At 52.9% G+C, this 18,653-nt stretch overlaps 2 protein-coding genes across 3 annotated transcripts; one reads left to right on the plus strand and one right to left on the minus strand.

The window, feature by feature from the left end:
- Window positions 1-1,338: 1,338 nt before the first annotated feature.
- On the plus strand, window positions 1,339-5,389 carry KLK4 (kallikrein related peptidase 4). Its single transcript, XM_042919937.1, has 6 exons — window positions 1,339-1,376; window positions 1,968-2,039; window positions 3,300-3,462; window positions 3,883-4,133; window positions 4,220-4,356; window positions 4,988-5,389. Exons 2-6 carry the CDS (start codon window positions 1,979-1,981, stop codon window positions 5,138-5,140), a joined length of 765 nt encoding a protein of 254 aa, XP_042775871.1. The 5' UTR covers window positions 1,339-1,376; window positions 1,968-1,978; the 3' UTR covers window positions 5,141-5,389.
- Window positions 5,390-14,693: 9,304 nt separating this feature from the next.
- On the minus strand, window positions 14,694-18,314 carry LOC122208661 (kallikrein-1-like). 2 transcript variants are annotated; one of them, XM_042919936.1, is made up of 3 exons: window positions 18,268-18,314; window positions 16,284-16,443; window positions 14,694-15,058 (listed from the first exon to the last, which is right to left on the minus strand). In XM_042919936.1, the coding sequence occupies exons 2-3, from the start codon at window positions 16,412-16,414 to the stop codon at window positions 14,722-14,724; spliced, it is 468 nt and encodes a 155-aa protein (XP_042775870.1). In that variant the 5' UTR covers window positions 16,415-16,443; window positions 18,268-18,314; the 3' UTR covers window positions 14,694-14,721. The 2 variants fall into 2 exon arrangements, with proteins under 2 accessions (XP_042775870.1, XP_042775869.1); XM_042919935.1 differs by lacking the exon at window positions 18,268-18,314 and adding an exon at window positions 17,416-17,580.
- Window positions 18,315-18,653: the final 339 nt, after the last annotated feature.

An 18,653-nucleotide genomic window follows, 5' to 3' on the forward strand; every position in this document is an offset into this window, starting at 1 on the left:
GGCACCCCCGGCTCAGCCCTTGCCCCCACACCTCTTTGCCCGCTTCCACAAATGGCACCACAAGTGGGCAGACCAAGCCTCGGAGACACCCTTGGCGCCTCCTTTCCCCTCCCTCCCCATTTCCCACCTGTCGGTGAGCATGTTGACTCTACCTCCCCGCGATGAGCCCTGCGCCCATTCATTCTTCTTCTCCCTGGACCACAGCATCGCCCACCTGGGCTGCTGTCACCTTCCGCCTTCGTGTCGGTGTCTGCTCCCTTCTCACCCTACGGTCATTCTTCTCCACGCAGGATGTGTCTTAAAAGTAAATAAGATCGTGTCACTCCCTTCTACCCCTGTGCTTAAAACCCATTGCCCTGAAAATAAACCCAAATTTCTTCCCCAGCATTTACACCCCTGCATCATCTGCCCCGTTCCTTCTCCTTGCTCTGACTCGCATACCCCGAGTTCTCTCTTTTTCCTGCAAGGCTCACACGGCATGGCGGCTGTCCACCTAAATGTCCCTTCTTCTGTCTCCCCAACCATCATCTTGTCCGCAGAAGGTCCCCCTCCCCCGCCCCCGTCACTCTACGGTCACCTGTGTTCTCTGCACACACACGACTGCCAGATATTGCCTTGTACTTTTTCTGCTTGTCTGTCTCCCCCACTAGGATGTGAGCCCCGTGAGCACCAGAATTTGCTTGCTCCGTCCTGTGTCTCAAGTTGGGACAGCAGGAGCTCAGAGCATGGCAGGTGTGCAATTGCTCTTTACCGAGCGAGGGCTTCGTCTTACTCCCACTTACTGGGCACCTACGATATGCCTGACACGATGCCAAGGCACTCTCCCTGCGCTATGTCTTTGGAGGTATCTGGGGAGCGAGGAATAACAGTGCCCCTGTTTTACAGATGGGAAAATGGAGGCTTAGAGGGATTCAGTCACCCCAGGGTTTCAAAGGTAAACCATGATGCAGTCTGGATTTGAACCCAGAAAGGTTTGCTGGGAAGCACAGCAGGGGACAGGGAGAGAGAGAGAGAGAGAGAGAGAGAGAGAGATTTAGTAAGAAGGAAAATAAGAGACCATGAGACAGAGAAAATGAAAGAGAACAGGAGAGAATACGAATACGAAGGAATGAGACACAGAACCAAGAAAGAAGTGAGGCTCTGAGTCCCCTCTGGGTCGCTGCTCCCAGCCCCTGGAGCCCCCTGACCTTAGCCTGACACCAGGGCAGCCCCGAGAGCCCTGAGATGGAAACTTGCAGCACCTGACCCCAGGAATGTGTCCCCAGGGGGCAGGCCAGCCCAGCCGGGGATGCTTATAAGTACCATGGGGGCCCCTTCAGGAGGCAGCAGGCGGGAGCACAGCCCAGCGCACGATCCCGGAGCCCAGAGGCAGCGAGGTGAGCGTCCCCGCGCTGCCCGTCCCGCCCACCGCCCCTAAGGGCGCAGGCTCCCTACAGCTCGGCATCACTGTGAACCTCAGCCCCCAGACCCTGGGTCTCTAGGTCTCTCCAAAAAGGTCTCTCGCTCTCTCTAGTTAGGAATGTCTCTTCATCACTCTCTCTGGCTCTGCTCTGTTTCTCTGAATATCTCTGTCCGTGACTCTGGCTCTCAGTCTGTCTGTGATTATCTCTCCAAGTGCTCTGCCTCTGTCCCAAGTCCGACCCGCGGGCCACGTCTCCATGCTCCTACTCTTCCAGTTTAGAGACAAAGGGACACTTCCTCCGTCGCTTCCTCTCCACCTAATTCTCTCTCTTTCCACCTTTCTTTCCCTCTTTCTCTCTCCCTCTGTAAATCTCTCTAGGTTCTGGGGCTCCAGGCTAGGATCTCCAAACCACGATGCGGGTGTTGGAGGGCAGGGGTGGCATACATAGGTCCTTGTCTGACCAATAATATCCTTAAGGGGACAGTAAGAGAGGGAGACAGAGAAAGATGGAGAGGTTTGGGCTGTGAGTCCCCCAGACTCACCAGAGACTGACCCTCGTGCCCAGGTGCTGACGTGATGACCACAGCAGGAAACCCCTGGGGCTGGTTCCTGGGGTACCTCATCCTTGGTGTCACAGGTATCTGAGTGTGTGTTGTGGGTGTGGCTGTCTGTGCCTGAGGGCACAGTGTTTGTCACCGTGCAGGCATGACTCAGTGTCCTCCTGGGTATGACTAAAGCTGCCTGTGTGACAGAACCGGGACCGTTGCTCTCTGGTTACACACATGGGATTCCTTGTATCATAGGGAGTTTCTGTGTGTGCCATTGGTGTACTGTGTGTGTGTGTGTGTGTGTGTGTGTGTGTGTGGTTTGCACGCCTCTGTGTGTGACACGGTGTGATGGGCTGTGTGGTCAAACCCGTGAGAGTCACTGTGTTACTGGGTGAAGGTCAGACGGCCTGGGCCTCTGAATATGCTGCGGAGTGACAACGGTGGATGACGCTGTGAGGACACGGGAAGCCCAGGGTGCCGCTGACAGGGAGGTCGTGCTTCTGGGGGAGTCGCCCATTGCCGGAAACCTGTGCCTACTTCCCGGGTCTCTGATCCACGGACTCCCAGGGGCCCACGTCGCCCCGGGGTTTCTGTGTGAGCCGGCTTGTCGCTGGTGCGACTGTGGAGGAGGCTGAGCCGGGGAGGGAGTGACTCTGAGGGCCACCAAGAGCGACACTGCTTCCTTGAGCGTCTGACTGTGTCATCCTCGTCTCTGCACCCTATATGAGGGGTTCTGCTTACGCTAGGGGACTGTGGCCCCGGGTACTGCACGAGACTGGTGTGGCACTTGTGGGGGAGCGGGGGCGGGGGGAGGGAGAGACAGAGGGGATGGCAGGTGGGTCTTGGAGATGGGTGTGACTGGCTCAAAGCTGAAACTCCCCTGGAAGACAGACCCTTCTCCTTTACTCTGATCTCCGCTTCCGGAGTCGTATCCGACCCCAAGAAGCCTGATCTGGCCCAGAAAATCCCTGCACCAGGACCCCGCCCCCGGGAGGTCTAGTCCCACCTCCTGAGCCGGCCTCCGCACTCCTCACACCGCCCCTGGGATCCCTGACTCCACCCATGAAGTCCTGGCCCCGCCCCTCATCCCCGCCCCGCGGCACTGGCCCCGCCCCCTGCACTGTGATTCCCCGCCCCCAAGAGCTCTAGTCCTGCCTTTTGAGCCTGCCCGCCAGCCGGGCCCACGCCCCCGCATCGATCCCTGCGCTTAGGAGCCCTGTTTCCACCCTGAGACCATCCCCGGTCCTGACGAGACCCTTGAAGCCATGACCACGCCCCTAGCCCGTGGCCACGTGCCCAGGAGCCCGGTTTCCACCCGGAGCCCGCCCCCATCCCTGATCCGCCCTCAGGATCCCAGGCCTCGGGTGGCGGCAACCACATCATTAACGGCGAGGACTGCATCCCGCACTCGCAGCCCTGGCAGGCGGCGCTGTTCACGGAAGACGAATTTTTCTGCGGGGGCGTCCTGGTGCATCCGCAATGGGTGCTGTCAGCCGCACACTGTTTCCAGAAGTGAGTGCCAGCCTGGGTGGGGGCGGAGGCAAGGGCCCGGAGCAGGGTGGATGGAGTGGCGGGGGTGGGGAGGAGGGGTGCCTTGGAAGTAACTTTAGCTCAGCCTCGGTGCCGACAGCGGAAATCTCTGTAAAGCAAGACTCTGCAAGGGAAGTGGGGGCTGTTGGCTTTGGAAAGACTCAGGCAGCCCAAGAGCGAAATCCCAGCTCAGATGCTGAGTCACTAGTGAGTTAAGACAAATTCTCGTCGCTGGATAAATTGGGTGTGTGGGCGAGGATTTGAGATCACAGATGGGTAGCTCCAGGCGCCGCGCTTAGCGAGGAGGATGGGGTTGGGATAATGGGGGGGGGGGGGCGGGGAGATGGGGTTGTGGAGATAACGGTGTTGCCACAAAACTAATCCGTCCGCCATGGCCCTCAGGTCCTACACCATCGGTCTGGGACTGCACAGTCTTGAGGCCAGCCAAGAGCCAGGCAGCGTGATGATGGAGGCCACCTTCTCCATACAGCACCCAGAATACAACAAACCTTTTATCGCCAACGACCTCATGCTCATCAAGTTGAAAGAGTCGGTGCCCGGGTCGGATGCCATCCAGAACATCAGCATCGCCTCCCAGTGCCCGACCGCTGGGGATTCTTGCCTCGTTTCTGGCTGGGGTCAGCTGATGAATGGTGAGCTCACGAGTGTGCGTGTGTCCGCCCTCTCTGAGGGGTTCTCCTCCCGGCCAGAGGGGCTGACCCCAGGCTCTTCGTCGCAGGCAGGCAGCCCCAAGTGCTCCAGTGCGTGAACATCTCGGTGGTGCCCGAGGAGATCTGCAGCGCGTTCTATGCCTCCGTGTTTCACCCCAGCATGTTCTGTGCCGGGGGAGGACAGGACCGGAAGGACTCCTGCAGGGTGAGAGATGGGGGACAGGGGAAGGAGGGGAGGGGACAGGTGGGGGGGATGGAGCAGGGAGGGAGGCAGAGACACACAGGGGTACAGGGGAGAAACAGACACGGGGAGATGAATGGAGAGACAGAAATAAACATGAGAGTAAAGAGAAGCAAAGAGAGAATGAGAAATAGAGACAGAGATAGTGGAGGCAAACACACACACACACACACACACACACACACACACACACAGAAGTACCTCAGAGAGAAACAGAGAGATAGACTCATAGAGATGAAATGCAAAGAGAAATAGGGGATTAAAAAAAAAAAAACAGAATATGCAAAGAGATGCAGAGAGGCATAGAGACTCTGGGAGTCAGGGACAGGAAAACAAGCCATAGGGGAAGATTTAAAAAAAAAAAAAAAAAAAAAAAAAAAACACAGAATAACAACAAACCCAGGAGAATCCAGCGGCTGTTGGGACCTAGGGGAGCAGAATTCCCTACGGTCAGGGCTCTGGAAGGGACCTCTGAGGTGTGTGCGGTTATCTTTTATTTCCCTATCTTAGTCTCTTGGTGTCACTGGTTCCCTTCTGACTTCAATCTGTCTCCACCTCTCCGTGTTTTGGATTCTCCCTCTCTCTCCAACAACAGGGTGACTCTGGGGGCCCCCTGGTCTGCAACGGGTCCCTTCAGGGCCTCGTGTCTTTTGGACAAGTCCAGTGTGGCCAACCCTATGTGCCAAGCGTCTACACCAACCTCTGCAAGTTCACTGACTGGATACAGAAAACCATTCAGGACAATTAACTTCTAGAACTTGGACCCAAGAAACTCAACCCCTAAATATAGGCTGCAGAAGGGATTCAGGAATTTGGATTCCCAGTACCTTCCTGCCTCAGGCCCAGGAGTCTAGGTTCCCAACCCCCTTCTCCCTTAGCCCCAGGAATCCAATCCCACCAAGAATCTTTTCCTGTACTCAGTGCCCCCTAGTGGCACAATGTTGACCCAGCCTTACCAGCGGCAGAGAAAGTTGTTGTTTCACTTTTGTCCCTTCTCTTAAGCCCAAAAATAAAGTCTAAGAGAAACACAGGCTCTGTTTGGACTGTCCTCCTCACTTCCATTCCAATTCAAAGGATTCTAGCAAATAGCTTTTCCTCCTTGGGCCTCAGTTTCCCCCAGGAGGGCCATTGGATTCCCAAAGAAGGAGATAATGTTTGAGAGGTTAAGAGAATCTGATTCTGTGGATGTTACCCAATTTCAAAAAAGTCAAGTCAGCAAATGGCAAATTAATGAGGTTTTTTCCTTGCTTGGTTTATTTACCTATGGTTGACTTATTTTGGTTTTATCTTCCTAAGTGCATTTTAAGAAGTTTTCATTTGTATCTGCCTCAGAACCCTGCTGCTGTAACTAGGGGATGGTGAGAAGAATCATGGAGAGATATGGAGACTGAGGGCAGAGATGGGAGGGGGGAGACTGAGGGCCCAAGGAATTGTTATCATACTCTTTCCTGATAAATTATATTAATAAGAACATACTACCAAGAATTTCTATTCAAGAATATATTCATAAGCATATTATTTGGGAATCTATTCATCTGGAGATATTCCTCAAAATATACAGAGTAAGGAGTAAAATAACTAAAAGTGAAAAAAAAAAACCATCCCCACTCATCAAAAAGGACTTAAAGATGTTTCTCAGGGGTGCCTGAGTGGCTCAATCAGTTGAGCATCCGACTCTTGGTTGCAGCTTGGGTCAGGATCCCAAGGCTTGCATCAAGCCCCATGCTGGGGTCCACACTAAGTGTGAAGCCTGCTTAAGATTCTCTCTCTCTCTCTCTCTCTCTCTCTCTCTCTCTCCCTCCCTCCCTCCCCCTCTGCCCCTCTCCCCTGCTCATATGCTCGCTCTCTCTCTTGCTCTCTCTCTAAAAAAAGTAAAAATAAAAAAATAAAGATGGCTCTTAGAAAATAATAGAATGGGGGCTGGCTGGCTCAGTTGGTAGAGGATGTGACTCTTGATCTCGGGGTTGTGAGTTCAAGCCCTACATTGGACATGGAGCCTTAGAAAGAAAGAAGGAAAGAAAGAAAGAGAGAGGGGGGGGAGGGAGGGAAGAAGGAAGGAAGGAAGGAAGGAAGGAAGGAAGGAAGGAAGGAAGGAAGGAAATACAACAAACAAGATAAAAATGAATAAGGACACAGGTGATCTGAACAATAGGATTAACAAACTTTATTTAGGGGCACCTGAGTGGCTCAGTTAGTTAAGCATCAGACTTCGGCTCAAGTCATGATCTCATGGTTCGTGAGTTCAAGCCCTGACTAGGGCTCTGTGCTGACAGCTCAGAGCCTGGAGCCTGCTTCGGATCCTGTGTCTCCCTTTCTCTCTGCCCCTCTCCCCCCTCTCAAAAATAAACATTTTTAAAAAACTTTATTTAATTGTTACATATAGAACATTGCACCCAGTATGTGAAGAATACACAATCCGTCCAAAACACACATATCTACCAGAATGGCTAAAATTAAAAAGAATCGCAGTACCGAGTGTTGGTTAACGTGTAGAGTGGCTGTAACTCTCACACGTTGATGACAGGGTGTAAATGGTAAACTGCTTTGGAAAACAGTTTGACAATTTCTGAGAAAGATGAGCTTATGTCCACCTCATGACCAGCAGGTCCACCCCTAGGTATTTATGTAAGAGCAATGAAAAAAAAAAAAAAAAAAAAAAAAAAGACTTGCCAAGAATGCTCATAGAAGCTTTCCTCATAATAGCCAAAGTGGAAACAGCCCAAATGTCCATGAAATAGTGAATAGACAAGCTATGACATCTTCATTCAATAGAATGCTACTCACTAATAAAAGAGAAATTAACCATTGATATACCCAACAACGTAGGTGCCTGTCACAATCGTTATGCTGAGTGAAAGAAGCCAGATACAAAATACCACACACGTATGATTCCTTTTATACATGAAATTCTCGCACAGATGAAACTAACCATGGTATGAGAAGGAGAGGTAGATGTGGAAACAGTGGGAAATGATGTGAGAGAACTTTCTGAGGTGATGGAAATTTTCTAGAACTTGACAGGAGTGAGGGCTACAGGGTTCATGCATTTGTCAAAACTCATTGAACTGTATACACTTGAAACCTGGATATTACACTCTATATACGTCAATAAAAAAATTATACCTTCATAAAAAACTTGACACAGCATTTACAAAAAGTGACCAGATACTGAGCTATGAAGCAAGTCTCAACTCTCAAGTTTCAAAGTTATAATATACAGAGTATGTTGTCTGACCCCGCAAGGTAATTACAGCAGAAATCGGGACAAAATAATTATGCAGAAAATCCTCGAAATACGCTTCTAAATAACCCACAGCTTGGGGCACCTGGGGGGCCCAGTCGGTTGAGTGTCCGACTTCAGCTCAGGTCATGGTCTCGTGGTCTGTGGACTTGAGCCCTGCATCAGGCTCCGTGCCAATGGCTGGGAGCCTGGAGCCTGCTTCAGATTCTGTGTCTCCCTTTCTCTCTGTTCCTCCCCTGCTTGCACTCTCCCTCTCTCTCTCTCAAAAATAAATAAAAATTTAAAAAAAAACAAATTTTAAAAGCTTTTCTGTGCTGTTTATTAGAGACGCACCAAAAGCTCATAGAAAAATTGAAAGCAAAAGATCAGGAAAGATTTTCCAAGAAATATTACCCCTAAGAATGATAGTATAGCTTTACTGATATCAGTCATATTAGGCATGAATACTAAAACCATCACTAAACAGAGCAGGTCACTACAGAGTAATAATTCTTCATAAAAATTTGTATAACAAATGCAACAATTCAAAATTTGAATATTTCTAATAAAATAGCTTCATAACACTTACTATAAAAATTAGTAGAAATGGATGAAATTAGGGAGAAATGGATGTGTGAGATTTCAACGTCACTATCATGCAAAGGATTTGGTATCACACAGATCACATTCTCCAACCATGATGAAAGAGAATTTCAATTCAATATACACATCAACATAATACCAATACACACAGAAGTTAAAACTCAACCACTCATCTGAGTAATTCATGATAAAAATGAAATCATAGTGGACAAAAATGGATGAAAAAGTCATAGTGGAAAATTTTTACACCTTAAAACTGGATGATAAATAAAATATGACATATGAGGGGCATCTGGATGTCTCAGTCCAACTCTTGATCTCAGCTCAGGAAGTCATAATCTCTCCATGAGATCAAGTCCCACATCAGGCTCTGCACTGACAGCAAGGAACCTGCTTGGGATTCTCTCGTTCCCTCTCTCTCTGCCCCTCTCCAGCTCTCTCTCATGCAAACATACACACACTCTCTCTCTCTCAAAATAAACAAACTTTAAACAATAAAAAATATGACCTGAAAACTTGTGCGGAGCAGAAGATTTATAGCTTTAAATAATTAGATTAAGGGCACCTGGCTGGCTCAGTCAGTAGAGCATGTGTCTTGATCTTGGAGTTGTGAGTTTGAGCCCCATGTTGGGTGTGTAGATTATTTAAAAATAAAATCTTTTAAGTGCCTGGGTGGCTCAGTCAATTGAGCCTCCAATTCTTGATTTTGGCTCAGGTCATGAGCTCCCGGTGGTGAGACTGAGCCCTCAGAGCTCCGTGCAGAGTATGGAGCTTGCTTAAGATTCTCTCTCTCTCTTTCTCTCTCTCTCTCTTCTCCTGCCCTTTCTCCCATTTGAACTCTATCTCTAAAATAAAATTTTTTAATTAAAAATAAAATATAAGAAATAAAGAAAAAAGAAAGGAAGGAAGAGAGGGAAAGGAAAGGAACAGAAAGGAAAGGAAAGGAAAGGAAAGGAAAGGAAAGGAAGGGAAGGGAAGGGAAGGGAAGGGAAGGGAAGGGAAGGGAAGGGAAGGGAAAGGAAAGGAAAGGAAAGGAAAGGAAAGGAAAGGAAAGGAAAGGAAAAAGAAAAAGGGAAAGGAAAAGGAAAGAAAAAGAGGAATGGGTGAATATAAAGGACCCAAGGTGTTGACAAAGAATAGTGAATAACCCTAACTCGAAGGAAACTGAGGTAGGGAAACCTGCAGAAATGAAGAAGGGGGTGCTAGCTGGAGGTGAAAGCAGCTTGGGGCTCTGGATCAGAAGTCACTCTCAAAGTGATCATCCCTGGATCATGCTCCAAACACCCTGATTGGGGTCTGGGAAGTGGGTGGGCTGGGAGGGTGTGGACTGTAAGATGGCAGTATCTGACCCCAAGGCACGTGTCCCCCAGCCATAAGGGTAGGAGAGCCCTGCAAAGGGGAGCTTGTAAGCCTCAGTGTAGCTTCTGGAAGCAGTGGCAGACTCGAGGCCGGCCAGTCCAGCCCAGATTAGCCAGGTGAGTGAGTGATGGGTGGTTTCCGCATCCTGCCTCTCTGGCCCCATGTCAACTTTTGGGTCTCTGATGTCTCTGTCTCTCCATCTGTGAGTCTCTGAGTCTGTATTTCTGGCTCAGTAACCTCTTTCTTCCTCTGTCCCTCTATCTCTGTATCCTCCAGATACAGCATTCATCAGCTCTCCTGTCCAGCTCTGTATCTCCATCACCTGATTCGGTCCAGCTCTAACACTCTTGCCTTCTCTCTCTCTCTCTCTCTCTCTCTCTCTCTATGCCCCCCACCCCCGCATCTCCATGTTTCTGAATCTCACGCTGTGTTTCTCTTTCTCTGATTTTTTTTGTCACTGTCATGCCATCTTCCCTCTGCTGCCACTGTTCAGAACTGTCGCTGACACTTTCTTTCTGTCTCCCTGCTGTCTCCCACTCCTGTCTCAATGTCTCTAGGCTCTGCGTCTCAGGGCTGAAGTCTGAGGGTCAGGAGGAAATGCCCTTTCTGCCGCCCTTCCCTGCCCAGACATCTCCTAGGAGACAGTGGAAGAACGGAGTGAGAGGGAGGGTGGACAGACCCGAGCTAATGGCTTCAGACCCACCCGAGGACTCGACGGACCCGGAGACTTCCCACAACTCTTGCATGGGCAGGAGAGGACCCGTCTTGGCCAGGGGGAAACTGCAAATGTGAGATGATGTGTGCACCCAGGTAGGTTTGCACCTGTTGTATCTTAGGGAGAGGTGAAGTGTGGAGTCAGAAGGGTCCAGAAGAGGGGTTCCAATCTCTAGCTTTTTTTTTTTTATTTATTTAAATCCAGGTTAGTTAACATACAGTGTAATAATGATTTCAGGCCAACCTCTAATGTTCTTCACGGGAGACCTTGTCCAGGCTTCACCCTCCAGAACCTTCCTTGGTCTTGACCCCGCCCCCTGAGCTCTGGCCCCACCCTGAGCCCTGACTCCTCTCCTCTGTGCTCTGACCCCACCTCCAGGAGTCCAGACCAACGGTGGCCAAAGCCCCATCTCTAATGGCACACAATGCAGACCACCCTGGAAGGGAGCCATCTTGCAGGGAGAAGGACTCCACTGCATCCCGCAGTGGGTTGGGTCCTCTTGGCTGTGCGCGTCGGGCTGGGGGCGGGGCTTCATCTCTGGGGTGGGCCCTGAGAAGAAGAGGGAACACTTTTCCTCAGCTGGGGAGAGATGTCAGAGGGGGAGAGGGGTTGAGACTGGGGATGGGTTGCTGCGGAATTGCTTGTGGATGGAATTGAGATGGGCCATCTCGGGTGGGAGCGCAGATGAGGGGGAGGCTGCCAGGGCCCTGACGAGCTGGGTGGGGGTGTGGGGGAGGGGTGTGCCCATCCACAGCAGCCTACAGCATCAGGCTGGGTCCTCACGGCCTTGGTGCGCACCAAGAGCCCGCCAGCCAGACCTCATGCTCACCAACCACAGATGGAACTCAGCAACCACAGAGCAGGATTCGGTCAGCACCAGCCACCTGATGTCTGGCTGGCACTTACGTCCCAGAGTGAGCTTTTCAGTCACTGTGGCCGCCCATGTGCCCGTGGGGGGGGGGGGGGGGAGGGTCTCTCCCTAACAGCTCTGTCCCCAGTCCGTGTCTCTGAGCCTGGGTCCTGTCCCTAGGTGACAGCCCAAGCGTCTTGCAGCACGTGAACTCCCCAGTGGTGTCTGAGGGGGTCTGCCTCGAGTGCTGTGCACTGGCACTCCTTCTACCTCAGTTCCCTCTTGATCCCCTCTCTTTGGGGCCTCATGGGCAGGGGGGCTGAGGAAACTGTATTCCTTGGTTCATGGACCTTTGACTCAGCATCCATGACCGGCCCCTCCACTGTGTTTATATTCGTTTCACCGACTCACACCCTCCACTGACCATTCCCTCTTGTCCCCATAATCCATTCCCACTCCCCACTCCTGAGAGGCACCCCCGCTAGTGTTTTTACTGGACATCGTGACTTGACTGTGCTCTGCAGAATGAGTATTTGTGAGCACACGTTGTAATTCATGTAAAGCTATTATGCTCCATAACTCATGGTGTGTTCACGCATTTTCACTCATGGCTGTGTTTTTAAACTCCATCCTTGGTGTCCATGCGTCTGCTTTGTACTTCCTACTCTGCTCGGGGCCTCATGGGGATGGTCTAGCACATGTCCCACAAAGAACACGGCCACCCCTGCCTTAAGGGTGTCTCTGCCGAACCTGATGTCTCCAGACATTGCCTAATGTCCCCTGGAGGTGGTAGTGGGTGGGAATTGCCCCCATTGGAAAACCACTGGTCTTCCCCTTCTGTCGACCTCAAAGGGCCGTGGACCTGGGGTGGCGAAGGAACTGAGAAAAAGAGATGACGGTGTAGCGAGGCACAGGGGACCCGAGCCAACAGCCCGAGGCACCAAGGTTTATTGTACATCTTCTTATATACATTTTCAGGAAAAACAGATCAGCAGTGATTAACAGAAACTTAGCAAAGCATGTCCACAATGTACATCTGATTCAGCTATCGTACATATCTTGCGTAGGAGAGCAGTCTAGCAGATACATATGTTCTGATAAGAATCTTTACGACAGAAGCAAAGACAAAGAAGGGAGTGAACGCACTGTGCTATATACAGCTGGCTTCCTTTGAGCAAAACATCCTTATGTGCGTACTAAAGAACAGACCACATTTCCCAAGGGCAATTCACTCAGGTCCTCTCAGGTCGTTTTTAACCTTACAATCTCGATCTTGAGTTTTCTCAGATCTTGGAGCCTGAATGAATATGTGCCTCTGGTCATTGTGGTGTTCTGTTTCCCACACCCTTCCACTTCGGGACACAGGCTGGGTGGGTCCTCCACATCTGGAAAAGCCAGAGGATGCCAGAATTTCATGTGTATTTGATTTGAGTAAGGGGAGGGGGAGGGCAGGAGCATTCAACTGTTGGCCAATATGGTCTCTTTATCCACTGCACGTAGGGCATCACTTTGGTGTAGACAGCAGGCATAGTGGGGCAGCGACATGGGATGTGGTCCCAGGACGTGATTCCTTGAAGCATACCGTCACAGATCAGTGGGGTCCCTGAGTCCCCTGCAGCACAAGGGGGAGAGAATGACAAAGGTCAGCGGTGGTGGCGGGGTTCTGCCTGTGGAGCCCCAGCTCTAACACTTGGGCTCACAGAGCTCGAGACAGCGACTCCCCAGCCCCAGGAGAGGACACAGTTCTCTCCAGAGTCCATTGCCAGAGGGCCAGCGGGATTCCAACAAAGGTGACAGTGGCTCAAGTCCTGGTCAATGGGGATGGGACTTCAGGGTCCAATTTCTGTGCAAGGGGCAGGGTCCAGGAGAATAGTCCCAGCTGACAGGTCAGTGGGGAAGAGGAGCGGAATCCATCTATAGGACCTTCTACATTCAGGACTCATCTCTGATGTCACTTCTCCGAAACAGCTTTTTTTGACACGATACCCCTCCACAGGGCACTGGGGAGCCATGGGAGGAGCATGGTCAGTTCTGAGATGAGAATGACCCACTGGGGCAGTACAGGGATGGAATAGAGGGGGAGAATGAGGGACAGAGGTGGGTGAAGAAGGCTGGGGTGAGGGTCCAGTCAGAACAAGGGCAAACATAGGTTGAACTCGGTAATGGACACAGAGGGACACTGGGTGAGACAGGTAGCAGAAGCGGCCAGGCTTGGGGAGGGATGGGTTGGGGGAGGGGAAGTTAGGGGTGTGCCCCAGAGACTGGGGGACTCACAGACCCAGGGGGTGGAAGAGGAAGAGCAGGGCTCTTGGTGGAAAATGCTGGGCTCAAGTGGGGCTTGAGGAGGTGGGAGGCTGGGCTCCCACCTGCGTGTTGTGAGGGGGGGGATGTCGTGAGTGTAGATGTCTCCTTGGATCTGCTCAGCTGAGAGACTGGGGCCAGAGCTCAGATCATCCTGAGTCCCGTCTGCCCCTCTCCTCACTCGCAATCGCTCAGCAAACCCTGAGGGCTCCCTTTAGAGGTATCAGGAGTGGACCCCTTCTCCCTCCCTGCCTGCACCCGGGCTAGCCCAGTCCTCACTCCGCCTCTCCTCAGCCCTGTGGTCTGACCCCCGCACAGATGCCTGAGGGACCCGTGAGGTGAGGCCCTGTCCTGCTTCTGCTCAACATCGCCCACGGCCCCTGGGTCCCTCAGAGGAACGGCCGCGTCCTCCCCGTGGTGCCAGGTGAGGCCCCTTTCTTCCCTCTGGCGTCACCTTCCCCCCTCCCCTTGCTCCCTGGGCTCCATCCACACTGGCCCCGCTGACACCCTCACACACACCAGGCCCGCCTCCCCGGCCTCCTCTTCCCCCACGTTCCGCACGGCTCACCCTCACCTGCTGCAGGTGTTTCCTCCCTGTCTCCCCTTCTGCACGCCTTCTCCTCCCCCGTCACACCTGCTGTCTCCCCCAGCTCCACTGGGTCGCCTCCTGACATGCACTATCCCTTCTGGGTCAGGTTCACTGTTTCTGCCTGTGCCCCCTGCCACAGTGGGGCTCCAGGAGGGGCGCTGTTCTCTGTCTGGTCACTGCGGGCTTCTCAGGGGCTAGGTTGGTGTTGGGCACGTGATGGATGCTGAGCTGATACGTGCTGCACGGAGAAGGGGGTGGACTGTGGTGTGGACGGAGGTGCGGGTAGTGCCGGATGGGGTGTGGGATAGGGTAGGGCAGGCGCAGAGGCCCTGGGGGGCGGGGCTACAGCTGGACCGCGCGGTGGGACAGATGCCAGGTGAACCCTCCCACCCCAGTTCTGAATCTGGTACCTCCCCGCCAAGCTATGCATGGCCCCAAGGGTATAGGCTGGCTCACCAGACAATTGTCGCTGTTGCCCTCCCAGGGTCTGGTGCATAACATGTGATCTGTCACCTTCTGGGAGTGGGCCTTGGCACATTCATCACTGGGCAGGAGTCTGAGGTCCACACACTGGACATCACCTATGTATGTGACCAGGACCCAGGGGAAAAAGGGCTGTGGCCAGACTCCTGGTGGCTCCTCAGCCCCTCCTACCTCAGACCGTGGAGTCCGGGTCCCCAGCCCTCTCTTCCTTACACCCAAGTGTCTGGGCTCCAGGCTGCACAGTCTGGCCCTGGAGTATGCTTACCAGGTTGGATGCCACCCCAGCCAAAACTATAGCAGATGTTCTGCAGTTTGGGTTCCTGGACGGGCAGGTTCAGGATCCTCACAGTTTCTCTTTTCTGGACGGGCTCTGCCAGGCGGAGCAGCATGAGGTCACGGCTGTAGTGCTCTCCCGGAAGGCGGGTGTGGTTCTCCAGGAGACTCAGGTTGAATCCAAGGTGGGGGAAGCTTGTAACTCCGTCCAATAATTGGGCTGTGCCTTCCTTCTCAAACAGGTTGCGGCGACCCACCCAGAGCTGGTAATAGCTGGGGGAGAGAGAGAGGGTCCCAGGGAATGAGGAGAGAGGAGGGGGAGGAGATGGGGCCAGGGAGCATGGGGGAGGGTCCCGGAGAGAGAGAAGCGAGGAGTAAACACGGAGAGAGGCCGTGCAGGAAGGATTTAGAGTCATGGAGAAACAGAGACCTTGAGAAAACAGACGATTGTAACAGCATGAAGGGCAGATCCAGAGACAAAGAGAAGCAGTGAAAAAGAGAGAGCTTGAAACAGAAGCAGGAATGAGGCAGAGGGGAGAACAGTGAGCCAGAAGGAGCACAAAGGAGACAGGAGAGGAAGAGAAAAGGTGGGGGGGGGGGGGTTGGGGAGGAGAGGCAGCAAGAGAGAGAACAGGGAGGGAGGACGGGAGGGACGGGGGAGGGGCCTGGGACCTGCTCAGGTGTAGCTGGGGCTGTGGGGTGGGGTCCCCAGCAGAGGGTGACCTGGTCCCAAGCCCAAGGACGGCGGAGTTCCCCTCCCTCCCTCTCCCCTCCTCCCACTCCTTCCTCTTCTTCCTCTTTCTCCTCCCCCCTCCTCCTACATCTCCCCCTCCTTTTCCTCTTTGTTTTCCTCCTCTGCTTCCTTCCTCTCCGCCCCCCCCCCCCATCCTTCCTCTAGGGTTCCCATTAGGCTCCAGCTGAAACCAGCCTTTCCCTGTATCCCCCTGGAGTGGATCACTATCCTGGAAGGAGGGGCTGGGCACGTGAGAAGACCCCCCCTCACACAGAGACATGGTAGGACAATCCCTTCCTTTCCTCTGGTGTCCCCCTCAGTCCCATCCTGGGTGGGTGCTCAGCAGTGAAGGGGGAGAGGGAGTGAGGCAGAGACCAGGAGACACAGAGATGGAGGGTGAGACATACAGTGACAGGGATGCAGTAGAGGGACCCAGAGATGGACAGAGACAGGGAGAGACACAGTGGCCCAGAGACCAAAGACAGGGAGACAGAGAAGAATCTTAGTCACACAGATACACAACAAAGCCAGTTACGGAGAGACACAGAGAGACTGGAGGGGGAGACATAGGAGCACTGTGACAAGGACAGACAGAGAGACACAGGTACCAATGGAGGGCTTTCCTGCGGTTGTCCCTGCCACTCTCCATGACATAGACCATTAATGTCTTTCTTTCCCTGAGCCCCCCAGCCTCCCCTGAGGTTAACCTGGGACAGTGCTTGGTTTTCATTCCTGCCCCCTCCCCAGACCCTCTGCCCCACTTACTCATTTATGCAGTGGGCAGCTGTGAGCACCCACTGGGGGTGCACTAGGACGCCCCCACACCTGTTATCAGTGAAATTGTACACAAGTGTCTGCCAGGGTTGGAAATTCTTCTCACAGCCCCAGTATCCCATGGCCTGGGGATGAATCTGGGGCACAGTACCTGTGGAAGGGGTGCTAGGTCAGGGCAGGTGGGAGGGGACACGGGGGCTGGGAGGTCCTGGACTAAAAGACAGAGCAGTGCTCTGAGGTCAAAGGGACCTTGGTCGTAAAGGAGCAGACTGGGGGGGCTGGGGACATGGCAAGGGGTGTGGGAAGGGTCTGGAATTCTCCATCAGTCCCTTAATTGTGTTGGTGGCCGGTCCCAGGTAGGGAGACTTTCTTCTGAGATAGACCCATCCCATGGATCAGGTAGGAGACAAGGCAGCATCTAGAGCAACTTGTGATGTGGAGGCCAGGTGTTTGGGCATGATTTGGAGGTCTTGGCCTGGGGGACAGGTGGCCTTGGTGGAGGTGTTGGCTCAGAGAGGAGGAAAGGGTTCTAGGAACCAGTGTTAAGGACCCCAAAAGAGAGGGTCGCTGATTAGAAGGGAAGAATTTGGGGGGGTCTTAAGGTGCCTCAGGCTTAGATACTTCTATGCCTAGGATGGGACTTTCAGGTTCTGAGGTTTCAGTATTTAAGGGATGGGGCAGAGAGCCAACAGCTGGATGGCAAAGGTCACCCAGGGGGTCAGGAGCCACAGCACTGAACCCTAGAGAACTAGGAGGGGGGAGGGGATGATTAGGATCCCAGGGTCCGGTGAGGAGGGGGCACTCCTTGGAAGAATTGGGGAACCCCAAAGACAGAGACAGAGATGGCCCCAGGCGGTGCCTGTCTGGTAACTGTCTGAGGAAGCAGGAGGCCAGTGTGGCAGTAAGGATTGTGAGGAATGAGCAGTGTGGAGAGCTAAGGCGGGTTTTGGGGTGAGAAAGGGAGAGGTAGGAGGCACCTGGTACCCTGTCAGGGCTGGACTGAGGGCTGGAAAAATGGGCCGCACTGCCTGGTGAGAGGGGAAGGCCTTATGCGGGCAGGGGGTGGGTGAGGGTTTCATGAGAGTCAGGGCCCCTTTCCCTCTCCCAGATCCACTATACTCACCGGTCAGCCCCAGGGACACTGTCAGGCACAGGACCAAGAACCACATGGTGGCAGGGGTGTCCAAGAGGTGGCAGACAGTGAGCTAGTAGCTGGGGAGCAACCTCAGGGAGGCCCCTACTCTGCCGCCACCCAGAAGCTGGCCAAGGTATGCCCTTCCTTCTGGGTGTGGACAGCCCCAGCCCCCCACCCCCAGCCCTATGGAAGGGATGACAGTAAGCACCTGTTGTTCTTAGGTCCTCAACCATGCTTATGGTTATCCATGGTTATGGTTAACCATGCTTATCCTTAACCATGCTGGATGTATTCCGGGGTCTGAGACCAAAGGGGCCAGGGCTTATGGCTCTGTCGCCTTGCTCGCAGTGAGGGGGAGGCCCAGAAAGACAGAATCCACAGCTTTGGAGAATCTTGATGCCCATTACAAAGCCTCAGATGCCTAAACCCCAAGTGAGATTTTGCACACCAAAGCCCATTGTACCTTGAAATACTTGCACTATGTCTCTGGAGCTCTCTGATCTCTGCACCTCCCTGAGCCAAGATGCCTGTTCCCCCAACTTCCCACATCCCTGAACTATGAGCTTTGGCTTTCAGAACTCCCTGATTCCTATACTTCCAGATGCAGGAACTAGTTCCCCTATTACATTGTTCCCCTAAAAATCAATTCTTGGGATCTCAGAGCTCCACAATCCCAGGGCTTACCAGACTGAGATATGAAATCCCAAAGGTCTCCTGGGGCAAGTTTCCTAGCATCTCAAAATCCAACGTTCTGCAAATGCTGGGGTCCCAACATCACAACCTGTCTCAACTCCCCAAACCTCTCCCTGGGCATCTGATGACCCAGGACACCCAGATTACCTGAACTTCCAGGTCAAGAGTATCCTCTAGGAAATCCAGGGGCCCCGTTCCAGTAAATTTTTAGATCTTGGGGGACACCAAGCTAGTGAACCTCAGGATTAAGTGGCACTGAAAATCACATTTGGGGGGGGGGGTGCTTGGGTGGCTTGGTTGGTTGAGTGTCCAACTTCAGCTCAGGTCACGATCTCGCGGTCCGTGAGTTCGAGCCCCGCGTCGGGCTCTGGGCTGATGGCTCAGAGCCTGGAGCCTGCTTCTGATTCTGTGTCTCCCTCTCTCTCTGCCCCTCCCCCATTCATGCTCTGTCTCTCTCTGTCTCAAAAATAAATAAATGTTAAAAAAAATTAAAAAATAATAATAATAAAAATAAAACCAACCCTCACAATATC

Source organism: Panthera leo, chromosome E2 (assembly GCF_018350215.1).
Source record: "Panthera leo isolate Ple1 chromosome E2, P.leo_Ple1_pat1.1, whole genome shotgun sequence".
Taxonomy (NCBI): domain Eukaryota; kingdom Metazoa; phylum Chordata; class Mammalia; order Carnivora; family Felidae; genus Panthera; species Panthera leo.

Bases quoted from the DNA above. Each gene is read 5' to 3' on its own strand.
- KLK4 (XM_042919937.1), top strand. From the start codon at position 1,979: ATGACCACAGCAGGAAACCCCTGGGGCTGGTTCCTGGGGTACCTCATC. The intron at 2,040-3,299 runs GTATCTGAGTGT...ATCCGCCCTCAG, and splicing joins CCTCATCCTTGGTGTCACAG to GATCCCAGGCCTCGGGTGGC. The intron at 4,134-4,219 runs GTGAGCTCACGA...TCTTCGTCGCAG, and splicing joins CTGGGGTCAGCTGATGAATG to GCAGGCAGCCCCAAGTGCTC.
- LOC122208661 (XM_042919935.1), bottom strand. From the start codon at position 17,461: ATGTGGTTCTTGGTCCTGTGCCTGACAGTGTCCCTGGGGCTGACCG. The intron at 16,444-17,415 runs GTGAGTATAGTG...CCCCTTCCACAG, and splicing joins AGTGTCCCTGGGGCTGACCG to GTACTGTGCCCCAGATTCAT. The intron at 15,059-16,283 runs GTAAGTGGGGCA...TCTCTCCCCCAG, and splicing joins GCTGCCCACTGCATAAATGA to CTATTACCAGCTCTGGGTGG.